The sequence below is a fragment of the Pseudonaja textilis genome, chromosome Z (genome assembly GCF_049901715.1).
Source record: "Pseudonaja textilis isolate UNSWEBS1 chromosome Z, rPseTex1.2, whole genome shotgun sequence".
Taxonomy (NCBI): domain Eukaryota; kingdom Metazoa; phylum Chordata; class Lepidosauria; order Squamata; family Elapidae; genus Pseudonaja; species Pseudonaja textilis.
In genome coordinates this window covers 118,567,610-118,587,052 of record NC_142008.1, presented here as the reverse complement: position 1 = coordinate 118,587,052, position 19,443 = coordinate 118,567,610, and the positions used below count along the sequence as shown (strand labels likewise).

The 19,443-nt window shown below is 36.8% G+C and overlaps 1 protein-coding gene across 1 annotated transcript; it reads left to right on the top strand.

Moving 5' to 3' along the window:
• The first annotated feature begins 4,991 nt into the window (after positions 1 to 4,991).
• LOC148124336 (vomeronasal type-2 receptor 26-like) lies at positions 4,992 to 12,526 on the top strand. Its single transcript, XM_087917275.1, has 4 exons — positions 4,992 to 5,153; positions 10,252 to 10,479; positions 10,904 to 11,030; positions 11,634 to 12,526. The coding sequence occupies exons 1-4, from the start codon at positions 4,992 to 4,994 to the stop codon at positions 12,524 to 12,526; spliced, it is 1,410 nt and encodes a 469-aa protein (XP_087773401.1).
• Positions 12,527 to 19,443: the final 6,917 nt, after the last annotated feature.

Here is a 19,443-nt window from a genome sequence, read left to right as displayed (position 1 = left end):
TGAGGACAGATTTGGTATGATCTATCTTGAATTACTTGTTTAAGTCAGGATCCCAAATCATAACTGAAGCTCCATAATGCCAAAAGCCTAATTTCATTGTGTTTCAATTCATTCTTACCTTTCCTTAAAATTATATCAAATTAATAATAGTGGACATATATATTTCTGTGCAATATCAATTATCGAATTTCTAAGCATAGATATTTAATAATAGTTATAGGAATGCTAAGAATGAGTGAATGGAACATAAATATGGTGTTCTTTTCTTTGTTATATTGCTTTCAATTCTCTCTCTCTTCTCTTTCAAACAGCTCAGTTCATTTCTTCAAGGCATGTCTTTTAACAATTCAGCTGGGGAGAGAGTGTTCCTGAATGACAAAGGGGAAGCAGTGGATTTGACATCACCAACTTGGTCACTTTTCCAACAGATCCTTTCAAAGAGTTAGAGTTGGAAATCTGGATCTAAAGGCTCCAAAAGGGAAGGAATTATGAATTGATGAAGATGTGATTGTCTGTAATCCATCTTTTAACCAGGTATCAAATTCATGAATTGTCCATGCCTAATCCATTATGATCCCATATTGAATATAATCTCTTTTGAAATCTAATTTCTGGATATTAAAGAAACAATGGAATATTTTTTTTCAAATATTGCTGATCAAGCACTCATTAAATTGATAAATCCATTTATGCTTATCACCAGGTTCTTCCACTTTGTCTACACAATGATCCTTATTTCCCTGGATCCCGGAAGAAAAGGATTGAGGGGGATCAGTTCTGTTGCTATGACTGTGTTCCCTGTCCAAAAGGGAAGATTTCAGATCAAAATGGTAGGCCAGCAATTCTACCATTTTTAAATTAAATTTAAGCAAATTTTAACTAATTGATTGCATGGAATTAATACAGTGATTTTCAATTATATGGAATACCAAGAAAGGAAAATACTTGTAGCTCAGGGTTGAAATGAGGAGTTCTTAGTACTCTCTGAGCTTGCCTGTTTTCTTGCAAATGTTTCATTACCTTAACTAGGAAACATGATCTGTGATAGTAAGCAGTGCTGTTTGCTGTTAGTTTTGTGGGTATCCAGTGAAAGGACATTATGTAAACAAGCCCCAAAACACTGCAGCAACAGTGTACAGCAGAAAACAGCAGAAAAAGGAAATTGAGCATCTATATAACACATTCCAACAAAAGGTATACCCACACAACTTTATCAAAATGTCCCAGACCACTCAAACCTGTATAGCACAACCAACACAAACCCTAAAAAGGATTACATTGCCATATGTCAAGAATATCTCAAAAGCCACCAACAGACTGTACAACTGCATGGAATCAGTGTAGAACACAAGCCAACTAAAGCCCTTCAAGACATCCTAAGCAAACCGAAAGATGGAGCAACCCCAGAAGAAGAAAAAATCAATCATCTCAGCATAAATATAAGAATTGCAACAACCACTATGTAGGACAAACAGGCAGAAAACTAGCAGAACATATCCATAAACACCCACAGTGATTAGAAGAAATTAAGATATTGTTTAATTTCACAACACCTAGACAGATTTAACTATAGTTTCAATTGGTAACATGTGACAATCTTAGACCAGGGAATTTCAATAATGCCAGGGAATTTCTAGAAGCCTGGCACTCTAACAAATCAGCTATTAATAGATACACAGACATTAACAACATCTGTAGACTATCTAAAAGTGGCAATCAATCAGCCTCAAAGAGAACAAAATTACTTCAGCATCTCTCCACAGGTAACCAGCAGCCAGATCAGCATAGGTTAATTCCAGTGTTAACTTCAGAACAATTATCAATTAAACAATACCACAGTCAAAAACCTGCCAAAGAACCATCAGTAAACAGCCCTACAAAAGAATATCTAAGACAGTCCCAACCCACACCAGTAGGCAAGTCACAAAATATAAATGCCCAGCAAACAGCACTCCTTCTATCTCTGATGATGTTACCTGGTTAGGCTAATGAAATATCTGCAATGAAATAAGCAAGCTCAGAGAGCACCAAGGACCTCTCAATAATATGGAATGCCCAGATGAAAAAAATACCCTTGATTTTCCTTACAGATATGGAAGACTGTTTTGAATGTTCAGAAGATCATTATCCAAATAAAGAAAATAAAGGCTATATCCTGAAACTGCTGGTCTTTCTAACCTTTGAAGAAACCATAGGAATTGGTTTAGCTTTGAGTTCCGGTTTGTAAGGCTTCGGCAGCGGCAGGAATCCCTGATCGTGTGTGGTTCCTGCTGCGCTCGCCACTGGAGTGCCCCTGATCCAGTTGGATTTGGAGGCTACAGTTATCCTGTAGAAATAAGTGAAGACATGGGAGATCTGGGCAGGGGTCCGGGGGTATTGCAACCCCCTCCCCAGCCAGCTTAACTCCCTTTTCCAAAGGCAGTGGAGCGGCGGTCAGCAATGGCCACCACAAAGAACCTTTCAGCTGGACAAGAATGTGCAGGAGGAAGTTGAGAAAGTGAATGTTTTTGGCTGAACCGGGACAACAAGTAACATCTAAATACCCTGGACATTCAACTTTTTAAATGATACATTGTTTCCTAAGAAGATCGTAAAAAGCAGTGGATGAAAATGAAAAGGGAAAGTTTTTTCTCACTCTCCTTCCCTACAGAGATAGCAGATGGAAATTGGAAAAACCCACTTTGGCAACAGAAGATAACTAAATTTTGAAAATTAAAGTCAAGGGGACATTAAAGATTTCTGAACAGTGGAATTAAAAAATTAAAATCTTTTTGCTATAAGTGGGAAGGGAGAGGTAAAGAATTTATATTAAGATTTTGCTGGAGGAGACTGCTTATAAGCTTATAAGATCAGAGATAAACTGCAATAAGACTTCTAAAAGATACATTTTGGAACTTTACAATTGAACTGTACCCCAGGAAGAGAAAGTATTAAAAGAAGAATGTGCTAAATGAAACAGTTTGTGTTGATTTGGATTGCTTGGTGACTTTGGGACTTTTGGAAACTATTTTTTGAAAGACTAAAAACATTTGGGTTGTTTAAAAAAAAATCTCACATTGGCATTATCTGTCAAATAATTGAAAATGGAATTCAAAAAGCTAAAAGAAGAGGAACAAGAAGGCAAGGGCTCTTCTGGATGTATTTTCCACTTCTTAGAAATGGCGATTTCTACCTACCAGGAATTTCAGCAACAAGAAAGCTGGGATGAAGAAGAAGAACCCATCTTTAATGGACAAACAATTTTAGTTGAGGAAGAAAAGAGAAAGAGGGGAAAGAAAATGGAGAATTCAAGATTTTAAAAAACAACCAAGAAAGGGAAAAATAAGATGAAAAATCGATATAATGTCAGAAAGCAACAGAAAAGAGGAATACAACAGAGAGGGGAGACTAAGAGGGTGGAGATTGAGAGATGGGGGTAAAAAGGCTAGATTTGACAAGAAAGGAAGGGGAAAAGGGAAGAGAAGTTATAAAGGCTTAAAACAAGATGTTAAAAAACAGGGTAAAATACAATTAAAAAAGAGACTCTGCAAAAGTACATGATTGTATTGTAGTATTTGTATTTGAAATAGAGTTAGAAAATTGGAATATTATATGAGTTAATAAAATATTAAAGGGAATGTGTAAAATGTCTAAGATTTAATAATAGAGTTTATGGAACATTGTTTTTACTATATTATAAGCTTATTATTTTTTTATTTTAAAATGTAGTATGTAGAATGTACTAAGCAGAATCAGAATGGAAATTATATATTATTTTAAGTGTTAAATTTAGGGGAAAGATAGAAAGGCGTCATACTTCAACCAGTGATTACAGGAGAAATTTTGTATTAAAGAGAAAAGATAAATAAATAATTGAAGAATGGACAAAAGATACAAGTATAATGATTCAAATTGAGATGAAATAAATCAAATAGAATTAAGAGAGTGAAAAGAGGGGAGAAGACATATAGAAAATCTAGAATGTTAAACAACATATGAAATAGTATATAAGGTGAGCATGAATTTGATTTATGTCTGTACAAAAAGATGTAACCCGTGGTTAAGCCGCTTTCCAAAAAGAAGTTTTATATTTTCATGTTTCGTGGTTTGTTTGTCTATATTTGTTTATTGAGAATTAATAAAATTTTGGAAGAATGCTGGAAGAGAACATATGAAATTGTAAATAAGACAGATGAAAGTATAAGTACAATGAATAAAAAGATATCAAAATTTAGGTAAAAGAAATATAATTGAATAGAAGTAAAGGGAGAAATAGTGAGAAGTTGGAAAAAGATATGAAGTTGGATACATAAGATGAATATGTATATCAAATTGTGTTTGTATGGAAATGTGATAATCTGGAACTATGCTGTACTCAAATAAGATTTTTTATTTGTTTTGTTAAAACTCAATAAGCAGCTTCTAGAAAAGATGTTTTATGTTCTTATGTTTTAAGTTTTGTTTGTTGGTGTATTGTCTTTGAAAATTAATAAAATTTGTTTTTTTTTTAAAGAATTGGTTTAGCTTCAGAATCTCTTTGTTTCTTCTTCTTGACATCTTGCGTACTTGGAACTTTTATTATGTATAGGGATACTCCTATTGTCAAAGCCAACAACTGGTTCCTCACTTACACCTTGCTTGTCTCTCTTCAGATCTGTTTTCTCTCCTCTTTCTTCTTCCTCTGCCAACCTGGCAAAGTGACCTATCTTCTCCTACAATCAAAGTTTGGCATCACTTTCTCAGTGACCATTTCTAGTGTACTGGCCAAAACCATCACTGTGGTTGTTGCTTTCAAGGCCACTAAACCAGGATTTCAGATGAGGAAATGGGTGGGGAAAAGATTGGCTTTTTATACTGTCCTATCCTGCTCTCTCTTCCAAATATGGATTTGCATTCTTTGGTTGACTACATCTCCCCCATTTTCCGAGTTAGACATAAAATCAGAGCTCTAAGAAATGATTTTACAGTGCAATGAAGGCTCAGCTTTCTTCTTTTATTGTGTGTTGGGCTACATGGGTATGTTGGCTATTGGCAGCTTTATTGTGGCTTTTCTTGCCCGTAAATTACCTGACAGTTTTAATGAAGCCAAGTTCATCACCTTCAGCATGTTGGCCTTCTGCAGCATGTGGATCTCCTTCTTTCCAGCCTATCTGAGCACAAAAGGAAAAGCGATGGTAGCTGTGGAGGTCTTCTCAATCTTGGCCTCTGGTGCTGCATTACTGGGATGCATATTCCTGCCAAAATGCTACATCATTGTTTTTAGGCCTGACCTCAACCACCAGGAGCAATTCACAAATTAATATGTCAGCTGATGTTTCTGGCTCGCTCAAATTGACAAAAAAGAAATAGAAGGAATGTTGTCTATAAAAAAATGTATATATAGGTATAGGAACATTTATATTTTTGTCAAGGGAATATTTGTGTATATTTATGATAATTAAGATTTATTATGATTGCCCAATCTAAAAGAAGTGCTCATATTATTGTGATTACCATTTTGCAAGATTCTTTAACCTAATGATTTTCTCCTTTTCAACACATCCATTGAACATACTTTTGGTCATTTAGCATTCATGTTCCTTCCTATGATCTTTCAGATATTGCCTGAAATGAATATTAATGTTTGCAGAGACATGTCATGGTTTTTATACTTTAAATTCCTAAATGTAGTAAAAAACTGATTTCCATTTTAAAAACATATATTTAAAACAGTATCAAATTATATTAACATTTTGTTAGTGGTTTTTCAAATGTCAAATTCATTGAGTTTGTGATTCCTGTAATTTTAACTGCATTTTAGAAACGGATGACCATTATTTCAGTATATTCCATTGCATAGATTTTAAGTAAAAAAATATATTATTTGAACCCTTGATATTTGGACCAGTTTTTTTTCTGTCTGATATTAATCTCTACTCCTACATTTATTTACTTGGGGAGCAAGAGAAAACATCAGAATGCCATTTGTTCAAAAGCAGATGCAGCAACTGACCACACCACAGTGGATGATATACTGCACCATTTATGCAATCCATTTAGTCATCTCCTCTTAGCATTCTCCCTGAGAACTCTTGAGGCCACATGTATCAGAGTGCAAATGGTGGTGGAATCTTTTTGGAACTGCTGAAGGGAAGATCCTTTCAAATTCTAGTTTTTCACTAGTTATTGCTGCTCAAAGAAGAGCTTGCAAGCCCTTTGTGTTCTCACCAACTCCCACAATGATATTACATGGGGGCGGGGGATTGTATGAATTGGGAACGATTGAGGGCAAAAGAAGAAGAGGATGGGACAGAATGAGATGGCTGGATGAAGTCACTAAAGCAGTCAGTGTGAGCTTAAATGGACTACGGGGGATGGTAGAGGCAAGAAGGCCTGGAGGAATGTTCTCCATGGCATTGTGATGGGTCAGACATAACATCACAATTAGCAACAAAAATAGCAACATTTGAGTTCAATTTCTACTTCTTGGCCAGGTCCCTTTAGTGAAATTCTTCTGGGAAAATTCCCAGATTCTTCTACCAAGAATTCACAGGATTACATTGTCCAAAATGTTGATCAATGGATGGAACAAAAATTCCCTGTTAGAATCAGCTTCCTATTTTTGCTCAGAAGAGCAAGCAAAATAAGTCAGTTTGGTTATCCAACACAGTCATACATGGCAGTATCAGCAGCTGACAAGGAGTTCAACTGAAGGAAAAACTCATTCTTAGAGTTGTATAAAGCAATGGTGGTGTGCAGTGGTGGGATTCATTTTTGTTTACTACAGGTTCTGTGGGCATGGCTTGGTGGGCGTGGTAGGGGAATGATACTGTAAAATCTGAAGTCAGAGGTGGCATTTGCCAGTTTTCTGAACTAGTCAAAATCTCCTCTACCAGTTCTCCAGATCTGTTCAGAACCTGCTGAATACCACCTCTGGTGGTGTGGCTTTGAAGGTTAAGATGACAACCATTTGCTTCCCTCTTAGAGGTAGATTCTGGCTATCTATTCTAACTTTTTTCCCGGTGGCTGGTAGACCCAATCTCAACCATAGTTACTATCAGTGATGCAGACACAAGTCATTTTATAGAGCAAATTTTATAGAGTAAATCTACCTATCAAACAATGCTTGAGTGTCAGATTCTAAAATTTGGCCAAAAGAAATTAAACAGACTACAGACTGTCAAATAGCTTTGTACCAATGAGGAAAGATTAGATATGATCTAAGTTGAATTAGTTATTTAAGTAGCGAACCTAAATCATAATTGAAGAAGTTAATTCCAAAACAGATCCTATCTTCATTCTGCTTTGGTTGATAGTTTTTTCTTATCTTTTCTAAAAATAAGATCAAATTAACAAAAGAGTAGAGATGTACATTTTCATGCAATATACTGTAGATTATCAAATTTCTTAGTGTATTTATTTAGTAATTGTACTAGGAATGGGAAGAATTGTTATAGGAATGGGGAACTTGAATATGATTTTTTCTCTTCTCTATTATATTGCTTTTAATTCCCTCTCTTTTTCATTCCCTTTCAAGTAGCTCAATTCATTTCTTCAAGGCATTTCTTTTAACAATTCAGCTGGAGAGACAGTGTTCCTGAATGTGAAAGGGGAAGCAACAGGTGCATTTGACATCACTGTTAGTGTTTGGGGACAAACCCCCAAGCAGAATGCACAGCAGCAGTCAAGCCAGGCAGCCAAATGAGAGAGAGGCTGGGCCCAAGAGTATACACACACTGGAGACAAAAACACTGTTTGTGGTTTTAAATAGTTATTTTATTCATTTAGAGTTTAAGCATTGTCAATCAGTCCATATGTCATTATCCAATATATCTATCCAGTAACCTAGTCCATTAACTAGTCAGTACAATGTCCTTATCTTCTCATTCCGATACCTTTCTCTCGAAGACAACGCTGAGTATTCGCAGGATATCAGCTAACCAAGTAAACAGTCCTTTTGTTCAGTAGAAACGGTATCCAGCACAATAGCCAACAAGCATTAACAAGCAGACGTCTCATACAGGAGTAAACAGCAGGCAGCAGATAGCAGAGAGACCAGCAACAGTGACCAGCAGACCAGTGACCAGGGATCAGTAACCAGTAACCAGGAAGTGTTACGTTACTCTCACTGCCTTTTATTGCTGCTTGCAACCGCACCCTTAATTATCTAATTACATTGCAGTTTGGTGCTTAAAGCTACAAACACTTAAACCTAGGTTCATATATTTATTCACCCAAACCTAGTTGGTGTATCCATATACCCAACAATCACCAACTTGATCACTTTTCCAAACATATCCTTTCAGAGAGTTAGATTTGGAAAACTGGATCTATACGCTCCAAAAGGGAAGGAATTGTTGATTAATAAATGATATGATTGTCTGGAATCCAGCTTTTAACCAGGTATCAAATTACCATGTTTCTCCAACAATACGGCCTCCACCAATAGGAAGCCCCAGCATGATTTATTGGCATAAAATCGAATTAAGCCCCTCCCCCCCAAATTAAGGCCCATATTAAACATGCAAAATGTGGGGGGAATGGCGGGGGGGTTGCCGTTAGGAAGTACTTTTGTTGCATGCCCGGATATGGTGCTGCCTGCGTTGATGGGACACTTCATATCTGGGGACCTTCCACCGTTGCTTTCCCTTCTCCCTTGCTGCTGCGATGTTAGAGCAATGCCATGGTGTTTGGCACAGCCACGTGTGGCCAGTCAGGGCTCCTCCCTGCAACCGGAGCCCTAGGGAGACACTTGGCATCAGGCGCTCCCATCGCCGCCTTCCCTTTGCTTTCGAAGATAAAGTGAATTATTTTAAAAATGACACCCTACTACAACAAAGCCTCCCCTGCCCGAGAGGGCAGCCCAACCCAACGTGGGGAGGCGAATCTCCTGGGGCCTCTTCGGTTCCTCCCTGACCTCCCTACACTGAGCGCCTCTGATGCACCAGTCCCTTCAGCCCAGCTAGCTCTTCCACCTCAAAGAAAGGCCAGGCAGCAGCTGTGGAGCAGCAGCAGTGGGTCTGAGCCACTCACAGTGGAAACAGCCACCACCCTTAGCCTGATGCGGGGAGAATGACCGAGGTTAGTGCCCACCAGCCTGTCCTTCCCGCCTTTGGAGGCACCTGCACCGAGCGCCTTGGCTGTGAACTGTCCTTAAATATCACATTTCGGTTCTTACTATCCAGCCTTCATACAAAGAATACCCCTGCTGCTTCCATTGGATGACATCCATACAGTTAGCTATAAAATGAAAAGTTTGTACATACATCTCACAGACATTAAAGCAAATGTATTTATTCTTTATGGAGAGTCTTATACACTCCTCTGGCTCACATCTCCCATATTTCTAAGTGATCATGAAGATAAATTAAATGCATCCCTTAGAAAGATATGGATCACAACAAGTCAAGTGGAATTCATATTAACAGGAAATCTAAAAAAGTGGAACCTCCAATTGTTCGATGGGACCATTTCTTTTCAGATACATTTAGGTGAAGTTCCAGCATTCAAAGAATTTCTGAAGTCTGTAAAACCATTTTGGAGACAAAGAGATAGATTTCTAAAAGGATTTTGGGAGCAAGCATTTGACTGTTTCTTTTCTAATTCAGAAACACCAGCAATTAACATTAAAAAATGTACTGGGGAGGAGAATCTGGACAGTCTTCCTGGACCTCTCTTTGAAATGCAAATGACAGGTCATATTTATAGCATCTATAATGGTATCTATGTTGTGGCTCATTCTTTGCAAGCTTTATTATTAAAAGAATCCAGTCACAGTAAAACGTTGATGGATAAAATCCCAGAATCTGAAGATCTACTTCCTTTTATGGTAAAGTTGTCCAACAAAAGTGACAAATTTACTAGAAAATGACTTGTATCACACTATATCATTCAAATAGCTATGATTAAATCAATCAATATATGATAGATACCAAAGCAAAGAAATTGTTCCTCTGCAGTAAATACCACCCTTGGGTTACATTCAACTTTCTACCCAAGAACATGTGAAATATTATTCACAGTAATACATTACTTATTTATATCTATGAGAATCGGATAGCATTGTGCTCCTTACTGTATATAGGGATGCTCTTCAGGCTAATTCTTGATATTTATTGCATCAAGCTGCATAAAGAAATTTGGAAAAAAAGGGGAAATGTTTCTTAGAATGATTTAACTGATTATTCTTTAAACTTCCTCCTCCTCCTCCTCTCCTCCTCTCCTTCTCTTTCTTCTCTTCTTTCCCTACTCCTTTCTCTTCCCCTTTCCCTCCCTCAACCTCTTCCTCTAAAGCTGCACCCATTTCTTCAAGGCATTTCTTTCAAAAACTCAGCAGGAGAAAGTATGTCTTTTAATGAAAAGATGGAAATTAGAGGAGGATTTGACATCATCAACATGATCATCTTTTCAAACAAATCAATCCAGAGAGTGAAAGTTGAAAGATTAGATCCCAATGCTCCAGATGGAAATGAATTGATTATAAATGAAAATTTGATTGCATGGCACAAAGATTTTAATCAGGTATGGGTATTCTTCAATGGATCAGATTATGGCACACATTTTCCTAAAACATGTGTTATGTTCCTCCCTTATACCCATTGAGAAACACTTGGCGAATCCCTTTGATCAGGTCTTCCAGTATCTTATTCTTTTGGAAGAATAAGCATTTCAAATGCCTTTCAAATTTCAAAAACAATTATTGAATGGCAGAAAGGTTTTAATTGCTATGGAATACAAGCATGTAGAATGCTTATATTTTTACAACTTCCTTGGAAATGGAAAATGAAACAATGGGGGGCAGGGGGAAATCATTTATAATGTCTACAGTAAATTTCTATTGGCCATGATTCTCTTTATAGGATTATTAATTGATTTTGTTTTCAAATGATGAAAAACTTAACAACTTGACAACTAATTGTTCAACATTTTTCATTGTTATGAACAGGTTCTTCCAGTTTCTCTATGCAATCAATACTGTCATCCTGGATATTGGAAGAGAAAATCCGAAGAGAAAACCTTTTGTTGCTATGATTGTATTCCCTGTCCAGAGAGGAAGATTTCAAGCAAGACAGGTCAGTTATAAAGTTCTATTTTTGGGGACAATGGCTGAAGATAAATTGTTCTGTCAAAAATTACAATTTGTTCTATTTCTTACTAACTATGAGATTTTCCCACCATTTAAAGCAACAAACAAGTGTAATCCCTATAATCTCAGTTATTAATAATCTCTCATATCTGAGAATACTATATTTTGTAGGATACAGCATCCATATATGCCATCTTTTCTCATATGGCATTTTTATCCCAGAATTCAAAATCCAAACTATTTATTTGGGTTCCAGAAGATGTCACCTACAAAACCAAGGTTTACATAGTGAGCAAAGTCAAATTTCGCCCCAGCCACCTTTTATATGGTAGTCATCCAAAGCATTATAATAGGTGGAACTGGAAGAAAATTGAAAAATATCCATATAATTGTTGTAAAATTGGCAGAGAGAGAGAGAGCGGGGGGAGATTATAACCCATCTTATTTTTTAAATTTCAGAAATTCTGCTTAGAAAGCAAATCATGACTAAGTGAGATCAGAAGGAATGTCAGTTTCCAAGCAGAAGAACAGAACATTTCAGAAATAAATAAATAAATAAATGATTTTCTTTTTGATATCTTTTATCCAGATACAGAAGATTGTTTCAAATGTCCTGAGGATCAGTATCCAAGCAAAGTGCAAGATCGATGCCTTAACAAAACAATGAGTTTCCTGTCCATTGAAGAACCTTTAGGAATCAGTCTGGCCTCAGCTGCTCTTTTCTTTTCCTTAATGTCAATCAGTGTGCTCAGAATTTTCCTTAAATATAGAGATACCCCCATTGTCAAGGCCAACAACTGGGACCTCACTTACATTCTCCTTATTGCCCTCTTACTATGCTTTTTATCTTCCTTGTTATTCCTTGGTCAGCCGGGGAAAGTAACCTGCCTTCTCCGTCAACCAGCATTTGGCATCATCTTCTCAGTTGCTATTTCTTGTGTGTTAGCTAAAACTATTACCGTGGTTGTAGCTTTTATGGCTACTAAGCTAGGTTCTTCAATGAGAAAATGGGTGGGGAAAAGATTGGCTCTTTCCATTGTTCTTTCTTGTTCTTTTCTTCAAGCAGGTCTTTGCATTCTGTGGCTGGCAACATCTCCTCCATTTCCTCAGATAGACATGAATTCCCTTATAAAAACCATGATTTTACAATGCAATGAAGGCTCCATTTTTAAGTTCTATTGTGTATTGGGCTATCTGGGCTTCTTGGCTATTGTTAGCTTTATTGTGGCATACTTTGCCCGTAATTTACCTGACACCTTTAATGAAGCCAAGTTCATCACATTTAGCATGTTGGCTTTCTGCAGTGTGTGGATCTCCTTTGTTCCAACCCATCTGAGTACCAACGGAAAAGCCATGGTGGCCGTGGAGATCTTCTCCATGTTGTCCTCCAGTGTTGGGTTAATGGGATGTATCTTTTTCCCAAAATGTTTCATAATTGTACTTAAGCCAGAACTAAACATTAAGAAACGACTAATAAAATGAAGTTATTGTATCATGTGATACAATAACTATTTTCCCACAAAATACTGAATTTAAATGAGATGACTATAATTGGTTTAGAGTTAATTAGATAATTGATTAGGGTTATTTATTGATTTATTTCATATGGCATAATAGAATACAGCAATATTTCTCAACTTTGACAACTTTAAGCTGTATGGATTTCAACTCCCAGAATTCGCCAGTCTTCTCTTTTGACTGGGGAATCCTGGGAGTTGCATTTGATACATCTTAAAGTTGCCAAGTTTGAGAAACATTGGAATAAAGCATTAATGCATGAAATTCACAAAACAGTATATAAAATATGTATCAAAGTATAAAACATGAGAACAGTTAATTATTTTTAAAATTCACAATATGAATTATGAATAAAATTATTTTAAAAAATTAAATTATGTATGAGTATTTGTTAGAGTACCTAAGCTATAGGTACCTACCTATATCTAGGCTATTTAGCCTTTGGAAAGCAATGTCCTCAAGATGATGTAGTTCTTCAATGGGGCACTTCATTGCAATATGATATAAAACTTGCAGGACATTCTCACGGTCATATTTAGTATTATCAACCTTTTGTTTTTCAGGTGCCAATCTTTGTTTGGATGAAATTATTGCTGTCCAAGTTTTCATGGTGAATTACAAGATATGAGACTAAATATTTGATCATGATAATCCATGTGTATGAATAATAATTAGCTTGGCCTAAAATTTTTCCTCTCCTTCTCTCTCTTTCTTCTGCTTCTTCTGTCCTCTGCTATTCTCTGGCCAACCAAGGAAAGATACCCAACTTCTTCAACCAAGGAAAGACACCCACCTTTGGCATTATTTTCTCTGTGGTTGTTTCCTATGTGTTAGCCTTTGTCTCTCTTGCTTTCCAGGCTCAACCGCAAATAAATGCATAGTGGGGAAATGGTACTTTCCATTGTCTTTTACTGTCTATCATTCAAATAGGCATTTGTCTGATGTTGTTGGCCATTCCCCCGATTTAGTTACGAACTAGTTTATTGGAGAAACCATTGGGCAGTGTTTTGAAGGATCCTCAACAAAATTTTATCTTGTCCTAGGCTATATGAGCTTCTGAGCAATTGGAAGATTCATTATGGCTTTCCATACTTAAAAATTACCTGCCATTTTTGATGAAGCCAAGTTTATCACTTTCAGCATGCTAATGTTCTACAGTTTTTGTGATAAAGTAGCATGATGTAATATTATATACAAAGGAAAATATTTGATAATGAATTACAACAACTAGATAAAATCTTGGTAGGCCCAGAGATAAATTAATAACAAAAATATATAATTATTTACTAAAATTTGATATCGAAGAGAAAGTAGTAAAAGGACCCATGATAGCATGGGCCAAAAATTTTGAACATAATATTGAATTAGAGGATTGGAAAAAAAAATTGGAGTAAAAACTAAACAATAAAAAATTCACTGCATATAAGGAAAATCAATATAAGATATTTTATCATTGGCATTTGGCCCCAACAAGGTTGGCAAAAATCTTATGGTATTTCTGGGCATCTGCATAAATGGATAGAAACATTCATGTTATGTCTCACCTGTATCCACAGGTGAGCAATCAAAAACAAACCCCAACAAAGATTACTGCTGAGGTTTTTCCAGTCCTCAGCAGTAGTTCTGAAATCTGTTTGGCAATCCTGAAGTGCCTATAAATCACAATGCCTCAGATAAACTTCACAGTACTTTCTCTCTAACAAGACACTTTGCTTCTGGCAAATTTCTCAAGCCAATCCGTTTCCTTTTATCCCGTAAAGGGGGCGTGTTAGTCTCATTAATTAATCACTGGCTTGATGCTTCTTTCCCAATTGAAATTGATGTCTCAATCTCCGTCTATTTCTCACGTCAAGCCAAGATCCCTCAAAGTCCTCCTCCTCACTTGAAACCTCTCACACGTTTTCCTGATTATCTGTTCCCGGCTGCTGTGTAATCAGAGAGGGAGATTCGGGGGAGGAGTCTGACACCTTCAATAAATTAGGTTCATCTCTCATAGCTAAGTCCACTTCCTCATGCTGGCTACCTTCAAAATCACTCAACAATGCAGGCTCAAATCTCAGTGCCAGATCCTCTTCACTCGAGCTCACATCTGCTGATGGACCAGATTCAAATCCCGGATTCACAAAACATTCCTGTCAACAGACAACAAATGGTCAAAATTAGGAGCATCCTATCAAATTCTGTACCTGTCAACAGTGGTGTCTCCCAAGGCAGTGTTCTAGGATGAACTTTCTTCATACTCTGCATAAATGACCTCTGTGATCATATTAAGAGTACCTGCATCCTCTTCGCTGATGATGTAAAGCTATTCAAAACCACAGACAATACAGCTACCTTTCAAAAAGACCTCGACCATGTATCAGAATCACCAAACAATGGCAACTTCAAATCTCAACAATTAAATGCTCTATCTTAAATATTGACCAAAAAAAAAAAAAGAATCAGAAAATAAAATGCAAGCTGAATAGTCAAGACCTTGTTGATGATCCAAACTCTGTCAAGGACCTTGGAGTACTCATTTCTAATGGTCTAAGTGCTAGAGCCTATTATATTCTTTCTAAAAATGAGCTGAGGCAGGCTTTGATGATTGAAATGTTTTTTGTAACAAAGAAACAGGTTACCCTAGTCTGCTGATATGTTGCTGAATCAGCAGGACTTCTTGCTGAAGATGAGTGGGACTCTCTCAAGAACTCTTCCTCAGGTAAGTTTGTGTCAGCACCTGCGTCACTCATCGGTGTCTCATACTCTGATGCGTCATAACCACAAAATATTCCCTCTGTTTGTTCCTTCCCCTCTGAGTTACTCTGGGATGAAGCCCAATGACCTCTCAATTAGTCGATATGGTGTCACCATATTCTGCCATCCTGTAACCCAATTTTATAAGTCCTGGGGCCTGTGACAGCCACCACTTGGCTGGGCAATCACAGGGGATTACCTCCCAAATTCCTAGCATATGCAGGGTCATTTACAGGGTCTATCTGAGCACCAGAGGAAAAGCCACAGTGGCTGTGGAGATCTCCATTTTGTCCTCCAGTGCTGGGTTAATGGGATGTATCTTTTTCCCAAAATGTTTCATCATTGTTCTTAAGCCAGAACTAAACACCAAGAAACAACTAATAAAATGAAGTTATTGTATCATGTAAACATTTTTTTCTGCAAGGATACCAAGTTTGAATGTGATGGCTATAATCAGTTAAAAGTCAATTAAATAATTAATTGGGGTTATTTATTCATTTATTAAAGAGATGTGGTGGCTCAGTGGGTAAGACACTGAGCTTGTTGGTCAGAAAGGTCGACAGTCTGGCAGTTTGAATCCCTAGTTCCGCATAATGGAATGAGCTCACTTACTTATCCCTACTTCTCCCAACCTAGCAGTTCTGAAGCATGTAAAAATGCAAGTAGAAAAATAGGGACCACTTTGCTGGTAAGGTAACAGCATTCTGGGTGCTTTAGTCATGCCGGCCACATGACCACGGAGATGTCTTCAGACAGTGCTGGCTCTTCGGCTTTGTAAAAGAGATGGGCACCACCCCCTAGGGCTGGAAATTACTAGCACATATGTATGAGGGGAACCTTTACCTTTTACCTTTACATATTTTTTTATTTATTATTGCATAATATAATAGAGCAATGTTTCTCAATTTGACAACTTTAAGCTGTGTGAATTTTAACTCCCAGAATTCCCCAGTCAGTTCTGTTGGCTGGGGAATCCTGGGAGTTGCCGTTGATACAGTTTAAAGTTGCTAAGTTAGAGAAAGTCTGGAATAGAGCATTAATGCACAACATTCAGAAAAAAACATCATGTAGAATATGTGTCAAAGTAAAGAACATTAGAACAGTGAATTATTTTTAAAAAAATGCACAAATGATGAATAAAATTATGAAAAAATAAATAAATTATGTATGATCAGATATAAGAATAACTAAGCCTATGGCCTGATATCTAGATCATTTAGACTTTGGAGAACAGTATACTCAAGGTGATGTAATTCTTGCAGGGAATTCGAGAACCTTCAGTGGGGCATTCAATCTTAATATGATGTAAAGCTTGCAGGACATTCTCACAGTCATGTTTAGTATTATCAGCCAGACCCCATTTGTTTTTCCAATATTGGTACCTGCCTTTTTGGTTTGGATCTGATTGAATGCTTTCTGGTTTTCCCTTCAAAGATCAAAGCTGAAAGGGTATTGAACTGTATCAGATACTAAATCAAACAGATCTGGTTTGAAATTGCCTATTGCTGGCACCATATTGTTTCAATATAAAAGTCTATCAATTAATATTAATTAATCAATTGTGTGACAATCAAGCCCACTTTGCCTGCTTAAACTTAAACAAAGATGTAGCTGATCTCCTAAAAGCATCAGAAACATTCCATTGTCTATGTCCATCATGTTTTCCTAAGCTAAACAAACCAAATACCCTGACTGACAGAGTTGATAGCAAAGAATCACTCATGCAATCAAAAGAAAAATGCTTAGCAACATGTTTTGAAACAATTATACAAAAAAGCCTAATTTCTCTTGGGAAAAAAAAAAACAGAACTGATAAGCGACTACCTATCAGCTCAAAATCAAATCCCAACCCAACCACAACTACTACCGCAACTACAATTACAACTACAACCAAAAATAACCACCAAACAACAACCACAAATAATTACTATCCCATCAAATAATTCCAAAATTATATCTCCTTACTCATCAGAGACACCATGGAAGGTGATCAGAAACATCTAAATGCCATCTTATTTGGTCATGAAGACACCAACAAATTAGATGACATCACCAAAGTTCATAATATCATGAGCACCTCAAATACAACAAACATCTCACCTGAAGATATCATTGAAATAACCAGAGATGGCCCTGGGTACTAATACAATGACGGCTCTGTGGCCCCAAAATTTTGTAGAATTTTGCAAAATTTTGCAAATATGAGTCCAGCAAATGCATATTCATTCATACAATAACCACCATTGCAAAAACCAATCCCAACTACAAAAAACTTTGCTCAAGACCAGATTTATCCATACTACAAAGAATCCACTCCTGTAAACTCTGCAATGAACTCAAAAGACGTCTAGACAATGGAGTGAAGGACCTGGACATTGACTACCATGCTGATTGTATCAAAAGTAAGTCACACAACCCACAACTCCACATCCAACCCTACCTCATGCAACCCACCATCACTAAAAGCTAGGCACGCATCCCCCTAACTACCTCAATTCCAACTACAATTGGCCTTAAATGCAAGCTACTCAATGCAAGAAGCCTTTTGAATAAAATACCTGAATTAATTCTCTTACTAAATATGGCTAAATTCAACATCATATTTGTCTGTGAAACATGACTCAATGCATCTCTCTCTGACTCCATTACCAAAGTAAGAGACTATCATGTTTACTGATCAGATTGTGAAATCCGTAGAGGAGGTGGTGTTGCTATCTTCTATAAAAAGTCCTTACATCTAAAAAAACATCCAAGTTACCCAAGAGCTTGGTCTTTCTGAGACCAATGTCCATAAATATCACATTTCAATTCTTACTATGTTACAGAGTCCCTGGTTATGACATCAAAAATGTAAACAAGCTAAATTCACTACTAACATGGGCAACATCCTGCCCACACATTTTTATTTTTCTTGGTGACTTCAATCTACCTCACATTAATTGGACCCTAAACGAATGTAAAACTGAACCCATACATGCAACCTTCTACAATGCTGTAACAAACCTGGGACTGGAACAACTAGTAGCCAAGAATACTAGACTTAACACCTGCCTTGATCTCATCTTCTGGAATAGTTTGAATTCAATTTATGGAATACAAATGAAAGAGCCCTTTTCCAACAGTCACCACAGCATGATTGACTTTTGTTTGAACATACGTCCACACAAAAATCAACAAAATTGTGTGATCCCCAATTATAACTTCAAAAAAGACAACTATGATCTTATACACAATGATCTCTCATCCCTTGATTGGCAATTTCTATTCACTGGATGAAATACTGTAGAAGACCATTAGAACATGTTTTTACTTGAAGTCAAAAGAGTCATCAAACTATATGTACCAATAACAACTCCCGCCCCCAAAAAAAAACAGATTACCCATAACAATAAGGAAGCTTCATTCCAAAAGAGATCACTTTGGTGGAAAAAAAAATCTGGTCACAATGCCAACATCAAAAGCCAATAAAAAAATTTATGCCACCAGATAAAGACTGAATGTACCAATTATCACATTAAACAAAGGAAAACCTTCTATGCACCAATTCCACCTGCACTTTCTACAATTTTGTAAACAACAAACTAAAAGACTCAAGGTCTATCCCACCCCCGAAAGGACCTAATGGTAAAGACTGCAAAGATGACACCATTAAAGCCAACCTCTTTAACACATTCTTTGGCTCAGTATTTGTCAATAGCAATGGATCATGCCCAGTATTTCTTAGTCGAACCACAGACAATTACAGTGATCTAATACATATCGATTTTACAGAAGACAATGTTGAAAAAGCACTACACAATCTAAAACCATCTCTAACTATTTGACCGGACAGAATATGTGACTACTTATTTAAAAAGTTATCCACTGCCATAGCCGAACCTCTAAGCATAATCTTTGAAAAATCCTTCAGGACCAGCTCCTTGCCAAACTTATGGTCACAAGCCACGGTCATCCCCATCTTCAAAAAGGGACACCCCAGCCTAGTTGAAAATTACAGACCAATCTCCTTATGCTGTGTCACCTGTAAAGTCATAGAATCAATTATTAATCAATCCATCATCCTCCACTTAGAGACAAACAACCTACTCTCCAATAAACAATTTGGTTTCAGAAAAAAACTATCCTGCAATCTGCAACTCTTACAC